Source organism: Melanerpes formicivorus, unplaced genomic scaffold (assembly GCF_026170545.1).
Source record: "Melanerpes formicivorus ecotype bairdi unplaced genomic scaffold, bMelFor1.0.p_v2 SCAF_83, whole genome shotgun sequence".
NCBI classification, from domain to species: domain Eukaryota; kingdom Metazoa; phylum Chordata; class Aves; order Piciformes; family Picidae; genus Melanerpes; species Melanerpes formicivorus.
Window position 1 is genome coordinate 2,415,439 of NW_027142435.1, and position 11,893 is coordinate 2,427,331.

General features: G+C 59.9%; 1 protein-coding gene across 3 annotated transcripts; it reads left to right on the forward strand.

The window, feature by feature from the left end:
• The first annotated feature begins 945 nt into the window (after positions 1 to 945).
• TNFAIP8L1 (TNF alpha induced protein 8 like 1) lies at positions 946 to 11,108 on the forward strand. Of its 3 annotated transcripts, none has more exons than XM_068164778.1 (2): positions 946 to 1,176; positions 8,945 to 11,108. In XM_068164778.1, exon 2 carries the CDS (start codon positions 8,947 to 8,949, stop codon positions 9,505 to 9,507), a length of 561 nt encoding a protein of 186 aa, XP_068020879.1. In that variant the 5' UTR covers positions 946 to 1,176; positions 8,945 to 8,946; the 3' UTR covers positions 9,508 to 11,108. The 3 variants fall into 3 exon arrangements, with proteins under 3 accessions (XP_068020879.1, XP_068020880.1, XP_068020878.1); XM_068164779.1 differs by lacking the exon at positions 946 to 1,176 and adding an exon at positions 3,245 to 3,293; XM_068164777.1 differs by lacking the exon at positions 946 to 1,176 and adding an exon at positions 8,074 to 8,119.
• The last annotated feature ends 785 nt before the right edge of the window (positions 11,109 to 11,893 follow it).

Here is an 11,893-nt window from a genome sequence, read left to right on the forward strand (position 1 = left end):
TGCCAGATCCCACGCTCGCCCACCCAAGTGGAGGAGATGCCCATCCCCAGTTTGTACTGGTGGCCGTGGGTGGATTGGAGCTGTGTGGGGGTTTTAGGGGCTCTCTCCCAACTCCCCCCACTCCAGAGTCCCCCAAGCAGGAGCCACCTGCACCCCCCAGCATGCTGCTCCCAGTGAAGGGTGGAAGCAGAACAGAAATGGACCCAGTGCAGGGATGCTGGCACCAGAGCAGGCATCCTGTGGACCCCTCCCACACGGTTTTCTTCTTCCCACGGGTGTCACAACCCCACAGCCCCCGCCTCCCCAAGGAAGAAGAGGAGACCCATCCAGGTCTTCATCATCCACCTGGGACTATGTCATCCATCTGGGTCTCTCACCCACGTGAGACCCCATCACCCACCCGGGATTAAATCACTCACATGAATTCCCATCACCCACGTGAGTCCCCATCCCCCACGTGAGTCCCCATCACCTACCCAGGTCGTCATCACCCACTCAGGTCCCTGTCACTCATCCAGGATTTCATCATCCACCCAGGTCCCCATCACCCACCTGGGATTACGTCACCCGTGCGGGTACCCATCACTCACTCAGGTCTTCAGCACCCACTTGGGTCCTTGTCACTCATCCAGGACCCCATTACCCACCCAGGCCCCCACCAGGGACTCTGTCACCCACGTGAGTCCCCATCACCCACTCACGTCTCTATCACCCACCCGGGTCCCATCACCCACCCAAGCCCCGTCACCCCCGGCTCGGCGCAGCCCCGGGCAGCCCCGCTGGCCCCTCCGTGCCCGCTCCACGGTCCGGGGCCCACCCCGCGCTACCGGGACCCTCCCGCTCCCACCCCCGGGCACTCTTCGCATTGCCATTGGCTGCTTCGTAGCAAGCCCCACTCCGCCATTGGCTGGTGCCTCCCGTGGGCCCCGCCCCCGCCGCCTCTCCCGTGCCCCGCTTGGGATTTGGCAGCAGCCGCGGGCGGGAGCCCCGGACCCGCCGGGCACCGGGCACCGGCTCCGGGGGCACGGAGAGGAGCCTGGGGAAGCGAGCCGCCCCCGTCCGGCCCTGCCCCGCCCCGCCCCGTCCCGTTTCGTTTCGTCCCGTTCCGCCCCATCCCGCCGCGGGCAGCGGAGCAGCCCCGGTCCCGGCGCCGCTCTCCCCCAAGGCTGGCAGCAGGTAAGGGCCATACGGGTTCTGCTGCCCGCCGGTGTAGCGCTGCCGGGATCGGGCACCCCTCGGTCCTCACGGTACCCTCCCGGTCCTCACGGGTCCTCCCGGTTGTCCTGGTCGGTGGGGGAGGAGGCGCTCGGTACCGGCTCGGTTTGCGCTTCCCACTGCGGGACCGGCAGTGGGGAGAGGCCTCTTGTCCCAGGAGGCGAGCGCACCCCTTTCCCGGGGCATCCCGGGCAGCACGGGGCAGCGCGGCCCCAGGGAGCCCCGGGCGGGGGGACACCGAGGATTTGGGGAGCTGCTGGGTGGGCAGAGCCCGGGGCTGTTCCTGCGAGACCCCGGCTAGGGGTTAAGCAGGAGGACAAGGGGAATACTCCCCCACAGAGCTGGGAGATCGGAGGGGGGGCTTGAAACGCCGCCGGGTCCAGTGGGTGACGGTCAGCGGGAGCTTGAAGAAGCCACCAGAGCCCTCCCCGTGGGGATATCTCCAGCGCCCATGTGCCAGGGCAGGGCCCTGCCCCATGGCAGCACTTGGCTTCGTGCACGGCTCTGTCCACGCTCTGAGTCCCATGGGCTGGGAAGGATGGAATTTTGGAGTTCCTCCATTCCCAGAGAGACAAATCCCTCCGGCGAGGCCGGATCCTGCCTGCAGCTACGGAGTTGGGTGCAAAACTTCCCAAGTCCCCCCCAGGCGATGCTCCGTCGGCTCCACCGCAGGGAGGGATTTAGGTCACCCCGAGTCCAGCAGCGGTTCCCAATTGTCCCATGGAGCTTTTTTATTGTTTTGCCTTCCCGGAGCAGCTTTGTCCTCGCTCGATCCCAGGGCAGGAAGCATGTGATGTACCAAGGTCCGCACCGCAGGACGGACGGACAGACGGAGGGTGGCTTGGCCTCTGTTTCCTTCCCCCCCGGCTCTGTTTTCCACTTCCCCATGAGTCTCCTGAGCCTTCGTCTGCTCCGAGAGAAGGGGAAAGGAAGTTGCTGCTGGAGAGAGCAGCTTGATGGCAGCTCGGGAGAGAAAAGGAGGAAATGGAAGGCGAGACAGATGCTCCAAAATAACAACCCCCCCTTCCTCCTCCTCCTCTCTGCAAAATAACCCACCTTCCTCCTTCTCCTCCTCCTCCTTCCTCCTCCTTTTTCTCCTCTTCCTCCTTCTTCTCCTCTCTGTAAAAGATTCCCCCCCCCTTCATCCTCCTCCTCTGCACAAAATAACCCCCTTCCTCCTTCTCTTCCTTCTCCTCTCCATATAATACCCTCACTTCCTCCTCCTCCTCCCCATAAAATAACCTCCCCTTCCTCCTCTCCATAAAATAAACCCTCTTCCTCCTCTTCATCCTCCTCCCCCTCTCCATGCTGTAGCTGCCTCCCCCCCGGCACACAACAATCCCGGGGAGGGGGGGATTCCAGATCAACTCCCCCATCCCAAATCAGGGATTACACACAGATTATCACACACACCCCCATCCCTACCCCACACAGAAGCACCCACAGTTGGCACCTCACCATGTGCCAGGATCCCATTCCCACGCTGTGCCAGCAAACAGGGAAATGCCAGCGGGATTCGCCACCCACACCCTGGGGTTGGCATCTCCAGAGCCCCCTTGCACAGACATGTTGGAGTTACTGGAGAAACCAAAAGGCTGCTGCTCCTTCCCACAGCAGCATTCATAGCCCCAAGCAGGCACCTCCTGGAAGGAGATGATGGGATAGGGGATGTCCCACCCTGGTGGCAAGGGTGGTAGGGACGTATGAAAAGGAGATGATGGGATAGGGGATGTCCCATCCTGGTGGCAGTAATGGTGGGGACATGGCCAAGCACTGCTGGCATGAGCACCAGGGAGCAAGTGGAGCAAGATACAACCCTGCAGTGCCCAGCTGAGGCGATGCCAGTGGCATCCCTGCTCCAGGCTGGTTGGTGATTCCCTGGAGCCACAGTGGCCACAAAGTGTTGTGGGGGGGGATTTATTGGCTGCTCTTGCCAAGACCTGAGTTTTTCCACGGGTGAGATGTTTACTCAGTGGCTTCCTCTCCGGCCTCACCCCGCTTGGCACACACGCGCCGGACCCGGTGGCTTTCGGTACTGTTTGCACCCATGGCAACGTGCAAGGCTCTTGCAGAAAGCGGTGGGTGGCCTTCCTCCTCCTCTTCTTCCTCCTGCTCCTCCTCTGTCACCCCCCACCCCCCACCCCACCCCCAGTGGTGGTAAAATGGGGTCTGGGAGCTGGAGGGGTCACGGGTGGTGGGGCACGTGTCGGTGAGTGTGGTTGGGCTCTCCGGTTACATCCCCGCGCTGCGCCGGCGCTCCCAGACAAAAAGCTTTAATTAATTAATAGGGGTTGGGGCTGGTGGAAAGTGATGCTGGGGATGGGGAGGGGAGTGGTGGGATCCATCCATCCCACCCCCTGAGCCTCTAGCCAAAGATTTGGGGGTGCTGGGGTGCAGAGCAAGGTCTTTTCCAGAGCAGTGGGGGGAAAGTGGTGCACAGGGTGGAAGGAAAATGAGGGAGATCTCCTCCGTTAAATGTTTGGCTTGGCTGGGGAGATGATGCTTCTGTGTGGGAGGAAGCTTGTAGCAAGACAAGTTAATGTGACCCTGGTGAGGAGGAGGAAGAGGAGGAGGAGGGGGAGGAAAAGGAGGCGGAGGGGCCTCTGCTTTCAGCTGGAGCTTCGTGGAGGTTTCCCTTTGTGCCGCACGCTTGCTCCGTGCAAGCTCTGCCCCATCAATTATTTAAGTGCTGCTTCGTTCCTGCATGAAATATTCAGCCCACTGCCAGGGGAGCTGGAGGGGGGCTCTGGGGACACGAGCACCTGGAGCTGCTGGTGGGTACCTGGTGATGGGGACAGTCAGGGGAGAGGGGGCTTTGGGGGTGGTACAAATAGCCCTGGGACAGCGTCAGCGCTGCACTTGGCCCCTCTGCCATAAATGAGCTGCTGTGGTGCTCAGGTAGTGGCTCTGCCATGGCATGTGCCAGTGCCACCGGCCCCCGGTGCTGGCAGGGTGACAGCAGGGTCTTGTGTGCCCCACCCTGAAGGCAGGAGCCTCAGTTGATGCTTTTTAACGAGAGAGTTTGGACTCTGATCTTGCTCGTGCTCAGCCGTGGTGTGGAAGACGCTTTGGGGGCTGAGGTTTCACGGCGTGGTGTTGGGTGGGATGCTCGTGGCTGCCCCAGTGCTGGGAGCTGCCCAGCCACGGTGTGGGAGAGGTTTTGTGGGTGGTCTCCATGGGATGAGGGGCCCATGCACAGTGTGGTGTTGGAAGGGATGCTCATGGGTGCCCTGCTGCTGGCATGTGTCTGTCCCACAGGGCAGGGGCTTCACCTCCTGCAGGACATCCACAAGTCCCAACCCTCAGCCAAGCCCTCAGGGCTACAAAACCACCCTGAACCCTACAAAACGGGTAGAAGACACCCCCTCCCCCGCAAAGAGAAAACTGCAAAGGGGCTGTGGCTGCCCCCAAAGTCATCCTTGGGACCACAAGCCCTCCGTGCTGCCCCGGAGCAGGGAGGGACAGGGGGAAGGCAACGCCCAGCTGCTGGTTTTCGGTTGAAGAAGCTGCATCTTGAGGGCGTTTTCATTAAAAAAGAAGAAGCAGGGGGGAGGAGAGGGGAGGGGAGTGGAAAGGGGGGAAAAAAAAAGGCCAAAAAACAAGGTTTGAGCAGGGCTGGAAACTTCAGCGACAGGAAGGAAATGGGGTGGTTTATTTCGGTCTCGGTCGGGGCAAGGCTTCCCTCTTCTGCGCAGGGCTTAGCAGCCCCTCCGTGAACAATGGGGTCGTGGGGGCCCTTCCCGGCAGGAAAAGGGCTGAAAGCTCCCGGTTGGTGCTGAGTCAGCAGGTTGCCTGCGGGGCAGAGCCTGGTGGTGAGGAGGAGCGTGCTGGGCTCACCAGCCCGGTGCTGAGCGGGAGCTGAGCCCTGCCTTTCCTTGGGGTTTGCGCTGAGTGACCTACCAAAGAGCTGGAGACGGAGCAGGTCGTGTCTTGAGAGGGTCCAGGAAAGACCTCTTCCTTTTCCTGCTTTGTGGAATCACAGAATGGCTTAGGTTGGATAGGACCTTAGAGATCATCTAGATCCAAAGCCCCTCCCATGGGCAGGGACACCTTCCATTAGAGCCAGGTTGCTGAAGCTCCTGTCCAACCTGGCCTTAAACGCCTCCAGGGAGGAGGCATGCCTCAGTTTCCCTCCACAAGTGATGCTCATCTCTCCAGCCTTGCCAGGGAGATGCCAGGCATTCTCCAGTGCCAGAGGTGTCCCTGCAGGTGGTACCTGGGAGCTGTGGGTGTGTGGGGCAGCTCCCAAGTAGCCACTCTGCCCATGTGCTCTCAGCTCTGGAGGTGGACTTTGCACTTTGTGCCTGCAGTGGTCCAACAGAGAGCTCAGGTGTGGGAATTCCCATTTCTCCCAGCACCACACATCCTGCACATCCCTCCAGGCCCAGCTTTCCCTCTGCCCCTCCTGCACATCCCTCCAGGCCCAGCTTTCCCTCTGTCCCTCCTGCACATCCCTCCAGGCTCAGCTTTCTCTCTGCCCATCCTACCTATCCCTCTGCCTATCCTGTCCCCCCCTCCAGGCTCAGCTCTCCCCCTGCCTATCCTGTCTGTCCCTCTGGGCTCAATTTTCTCTCTGCCCATTCTGTCCATCCCTCCAGGCTCAGCTCTCCCCCTGCCCCTCCTGTCCACCTCTCCAGGCTCAGCTCTTCCCCTGCCCATCCCTCTGGGCTCCGTTCTGGCAGCTTCTCAGGCCCGGGGCCGCCGCCGTTCAATGAGCCTGAACCCACCTGGGATCTGCCAAAGGCTCTGCAAGAGGCAGCCTCTGCTTTGGCATTTCTGTCTTATTAAGCCTCAGCTCGAGGCTCATGCTGGCAAAAATCAATGTTTTCACATCCAAGGGAACACTCACAGACCTCCCTGCTTTTCCCCAGGGCTGTAAATAACGCTGCATGCAGCAGTGCATGGAGACAGCAGCTCTGCTCCCACCTCGCCTGATGCGTGCCCTGGCAGAGCCTTGGCTGCCCTGGGGCTCGGGGAGCTGGTGGCAGGATGGTGCTGGAGCTCAGCTTGCACCACCACCTCTGCACCCTTGCCCTTCCACCATTGCTCTTGCAACATCACCCATGCACTGCTGGGTTTCAACCATCTGCTTGCACTGTCACCCCATGTGCCATTGCTCTTGCACCATCATCCTTCCACCATCACCTGTGCACCATCTCCCTTGCACTAGTGCTCTTGTGCCATCATCCTGGTGCTGACACCCTTGCACCAGGGCCTGAACACCACTGCCCTTACTCTTGCACCATCACCCTTGCACCACCACCTGTGCACCATCTCCTTTGCACTATTGCTCGTGTGCCATCACCCTGGCACTGACACCCTTGCACTATGGCCTGTGCACCATTGCCCTTCTACCATCACTCTTGCACCATCACCCTTGCACCTTTGCCTGTGCACCATTGCCCTTGTACCATCACTCTTGCACCATCACCCTTGCACCTTGGCCTGTGCACCATTGCCCTTGTACCATCACTCTTGCACCATCACCCTTGCACCTTTGCCTGTGCACCACAGCCCATGCACAACCAGCTGCAGTGGTCACAGCCTGGGTGTCAATGGGGCACCCAAGCCCCACAGGTGCCAGGCTTTGCTCCCAGGAGCCTGCTGTGTGCTCCAAGCTGGGGGTAGTGTGGGTCTGTGACTGGCTGGAGGCTCAGCTCAGGGTGCCCCTGGGGCTGCCCAGGCTCAGTGCTGTGATGGAATAATGCTAACTTCCCTCTGCATACCCAGGGATCCAATTTATCCTTTGCATTCTCACACCAGCAGCATCCTCAGAGCTGAAATAGCTCCTCACCCTCCCTGGTGATGTATTTATAGCATGATCCCAGCCCTTCCCTGCTCTGCCTTGCTGTGCTGACCGTGCCACGTGCTGGCTTCTTGCATAAGCAGCCCCCAGCTCTGCCCCTCCATCCATCCCGGCGCAGGAGCCGGCTGGGATCCCTCTGCTCTTGCCTCCCTGTGATTTGTAGCTCTGTGATTATCCAGGCCAAGCTGCATCTCCAGGGTTGAGGCTGGTTTAGTCACTCAGGGTGGTTTTTAATGCTGTCACCTGCTGCAGACCATAGGATTGTTTGGGTTGGCAGAGCCCTCAAAGATCGCTGGGTCCAACCCTCGACCCAGCACCACCTTGGCCATCAACCCATGGCTCCAAGTGGTTTCACAGAATCACAGAATGGTTGGAAGGGACCTCTAGAGATCATCCTGTCCAACCCCCCTGCTAAAGCAGGGCACCCACAGCAGCTGCCCAGGAGCACAATGGCCAGAGAAGGAGACTGTACAACCTCTCTGGGCAGCCTGCTCCAGGCCTCCAGCACCCTCACACTAAAGAAGTTTCTCCTCCTGTTCAGATGGAGCCTCCTGGGTTCCAGTTCGTGCCCACTGCCCCTTGTCCTGTCCCTGGGCAGAGCCTGGCCCCATCCTCTTGCCCCCACAGCCCCTCCAGCTCTTGCAGAGCATTGATCAGATGCCCTCTCATGCCCCATCCTCATGACCTCCACCTTTTAGCTCCTCACTGAACTCAGTCACCTCCATGCAATGCTTGTGCCAGCTCTGGAGGTATCTGTGTGGGTGGCAGAACAAGTCTGAGCCCTGGGGTGGGTGTAACAGGGTGGGAAACACCAGGCAGAAGGCCTTCACCACACCTCATGGGTGCTGCCAAGCGGCCGTGGCACCGCGGCCTCGGGGAGCTGCATGCCAACACGTGGCTGTGCTGGTTGCTGTGGGTGACTCAGACGTCACCTGGCTTGTCCCCAGCTCACCCTGCAGGAAATGAGTCAGGTTTGAAGGAAGGAAAACAGAACAAACCCCTGCTGAAATGATGGGGCAAGAGCTCTTCTGCCCTGCGAGCAGGGCGGCAGCAGGCGCAGGAGGGAGTCGGGGATGGAGGGTCAGGGGCGGCACTCAGGTAGGGAGACCTTGCTCAGCTCCAAGGCTGCTTGGTGCCTTCTAGCTTCAACCCACAGCTTGGGGGGAGGGAGGTGGGAACACCCTGAAACCCCCCTTGCAGTAAAACCTGGGCCAGGAGCTCAGCTCTCACAGCTCCTGGCACCCACAAGCTCCTCTCGGTCTTGATGTTGCCCGGGTCTGCTCCTCTTGCCCTTGCCCAGAGCTCTGGAGCTGCTCCTCTTGCCCTTGCCCAGGGCTGCTCCTCTTGCCCTTGCCAAGAGCTCTGGAGCTGCTCCTCTTGCCCTTGCCTGGAGCTCTGGAGCTGCTCCTCTTGCCCTTGCCCAGAGCTCTGGAGCTGCTCCTCTTGCCCTTGCCCAGAGCTGCTCCTCTTGCCCTTGCCCGGGGCTGCTCCTCTTGCCCTTGCCCAGAGCTCTGGAGCTGCTCCTCTTGCCCTGGCCCAGAGCTGCTCCTCTTGCCCTTGCCCAGGGCTGCTCCTCTTGCCCTTGCCCAGAGCTCTGGAGCTGCTCCTCTTGCCCTTGCCCGGGGCTGCTCCTCTTGCCCTTGCCCAGAGCTCTGGAGCTGCTCCTCTTGCCCTTGCCCAGAGCTCTGGAGCTGCTCCTCTTGCCCTTGCCCGGGGCTGCTCCTCTTGCCCTTGCCCGGAGCTCTGGAGCTGCTCCTCTTGCCCTTGCCCGGGGCTGCTCCTCTTGCCCTTGCCCGGGGCTGCTCCTCTTGCCCTTGCCCGGGGCTGCTCCTTCCCCTCCCAAAGGGCTTCTTGGGGAGGAGGGGGGACGGGGATCAACCCAGGCCAGGAGCTGAACTCTGTGTCTTCCTCTTCCCTCCGCAGAGATGGACACCTTCAGCACCAAGAACCTGGCCTTGCAGGCCCAGAAGAAGCTCTTGAGCAAGATGGCCACCAAGACCATCGCCAACGTCTTCATCGACGACACCAGCAGCGAGATCCTGGACGAGCTGTACAGGGCCACCAAGGAGTACACCCACAACCGCAAGGAGGCCCAGAAGATCATCAAGAACCTGATCAAGATCGTGATGAAGCTGGGCGTGCTGTACCGCAACGGGCAGTTCAGCCCCGAGGAGCTGCTGGTGCTGGAGCGCTTCCGCAAGAAGGTGCACACCCTGGCCATGATGGCCGTCAGCTTCCACCAGATAGACTTCACCTTCGACCGCAGGGTGCTGGCAGGGGTGCTGACGGAGTGCAGGGACCTCCTGCACCAGGCTGTCAACGGCCACCTGACGGCCAAGTCCCACTCCCGCATCAACCACGTCTTCAACCACTTCGCCGACTACGAGTTCCTCTCGGCGCTCTACGGCCCAGCCGAGCCCTACCGCAGCCACCTGAAGAGGATCTGCGAAGGGGTGAACAAGATGCTGGAGGAGGACACCATATGAAGCTGGGCAGCCGCTGGGACGGGCAGCTGCCGCTGGACTCTGCCTCCCGGTGAGGCCGAAGGCAGGCCGCGTGCCTGCCCTGCCCCTCGCCAGGCTGGGTGGCCTCTTCTCCTCTGTAGTGCTGACTCCTTCCCTCCTCGTGTCTGCAAAAGACTGAACCTCTTCTTGGTGATCTCTGGACTTGATGATCTCAGAGGTCCTTTCCAGCCTGGATCAGAGGTCTTGATGGTTGGACTCAATGATGCTGGCTGGACTCGATGCTGGCTGGATTCAATGATGCTGGCTGGACACGATGCTGGTTGGTCCCAGTGATGCTGGTTGGTCCCAGTGATGCTGGTTGAACTCAGTGATGCTGGTTGGTCCCAGTGATGCAGGTTGGACTCAGTGATGCTGGTTGGTCCCAGTGCTGGCTGGATTCAATGCTGGCTGGACCCAATGATGCAGGTTGGACTCAATGATGCAGGTTGGTCCCAGTGATGCTGGTTGGTCCCAGTGATGCTGGTTGGACTCAGTGCTGGCTGGATTCAATGCTGGTTGGTCCCAATGATGCAGGTTGGACTCAGTGATGCAGGTTGGACTCAGTGATGCTGGTTGGACTCAGTGCTGGCTGGATTCAATGCTGGCTGGACCCAGTGATGCAGGTTGGACCCAGTGATGCAGGTTGGACTCAGTGGTGCTGGTTGGACTCAGTGATGCTGGTTGGACTCAGTGCTGGCTGGATTCAATGCTGGTTGGTCCCAATGATGCAGGTTGGACTCAGTGGTGCTGGTTGGAGTCAATGCTTGTTGGATTCGATGATGCTGGTTGGACTCAATGATCTCAGAGGTCTTTCCCAACCCAAACAATTCTACAGTTCTCTGATTCTTTGACTTTGTCTAACCCTTGCCCAGGGTCTGCAAACCCCTCCCTGCACTGGGCTGAGTCCCAGTCCAGGTGCTCCTGGGCTCCTGCTGTACAGTTGGATTTCCTTTGCTCACCAAGTGCTCTTAACTCAGAGTCCAAGGATCTGGACTCTTCACCTTGAACACCATCATGACCCTCCTGGGGGAAAAACAAACCAAAGACTCACGGTGTGGGACACCTCTGAGGAGTCTCTGAGTGGGTGGGCAGCTCCTTGGATGAATGGTTGTGAGAAGCTGTTGCTGGAGGCTTGTGGAGCTCTGTGGCTGCCTTTCAGCAGCTCCATGGTGAGGTGAGAGGAAATTGGGCTCCAGGCTTGTGTTGCCCAGGGTAGGAAGGTGCTTCTGCACCTCACTGGCTAGCTTGAGCTTTGGTCTCCTGAAAGACTGATCCTCGAATCCAGGAGGATCCCACCTCCCCTGGGCAAGCAGCTGTCCCCTCAGGGCAGGGAGGGAGCTGGAAGGACCTGCTCCATCCCTGCATCCCAGGTACACTCCTTCATCCAAGACCCCCCTCCCACCAGCCACCCGTGGTGGTACCACTGTGATGGCTCCAACGCCTTCCCAGGTGGTTGTCCAAAGCTCTCCCTAGGACTTTGTACCTTTTGTGTGTCCTCCACTGAGTCCTGGTTGTTGTTTTGTAGCAAACTCTGTAGCCCTGATGAGTTATTTAAATAAAACTCACCTCTTTGGCTGGGGTGCTCCCTGTGGTCGCTACAAAGGCTGTTGACAGGGACAAAAATGATCTCTGGAGACACTTGGCTTTGTCTTTCAAAGGGTGGTTGCCCTCTCTGTGACCTGAGCTTTTCACTCTCCATCCCATGGCATCGCTGCTGGCCAGGCTGCTCCCGCTCCTGGGCAGCCAGTGGGAGGGTGCAAACCCCAGCACCATGCAACAGCAAAGGGCTGGGATTCCCAGAGGAGCAAATCACACACGTGCTCCTTGCCCTGCACCTCCTCCCTGCATCCCAGGAGCATCAAAGAGCCCAGGGAGCTCCGGGCAGCTCTGCCGACTTCAACAGAGGAGCCTTGGAAAGCCTTTGAGCTCCCAGAGCGTGGCTGCACCAGCTGTGGCCTGCTTCCAGCAGGCAGCTCTGGGCTTTGAGCACCAAAAATTGCCCTTTTAGCATAGAAGAGAGGCTGCACAATCTCAGCTGCCCTTATCTCAGTGACCTTCTTGTGCCTCCTGTTCCATGAGACGTCTCCAGGCACAGGAGGCTGCCAACGGCAGCTCCACGGCTCCCGTTCGCTGCTCCCTTTCCAGCGCTGGCTCAAGGCACTGATAAGTCCCAGCTTCAAAAGATTAGAGAAAAGAAATGAAGTCCCCATCTCTTGCCACTTCACAGGCCTGGCACCAGCTCCTTTTAGCTGTGCAAGGCAGCTCGGGGTGGGGAGGGTGAAGCCCTTCGGCAGATGTGCACAGAGGAGAAGGGGGAAGTGGTGGAGTCACCATCCCTGGGGGTGTTCAATAAACGTGCAGACATGGA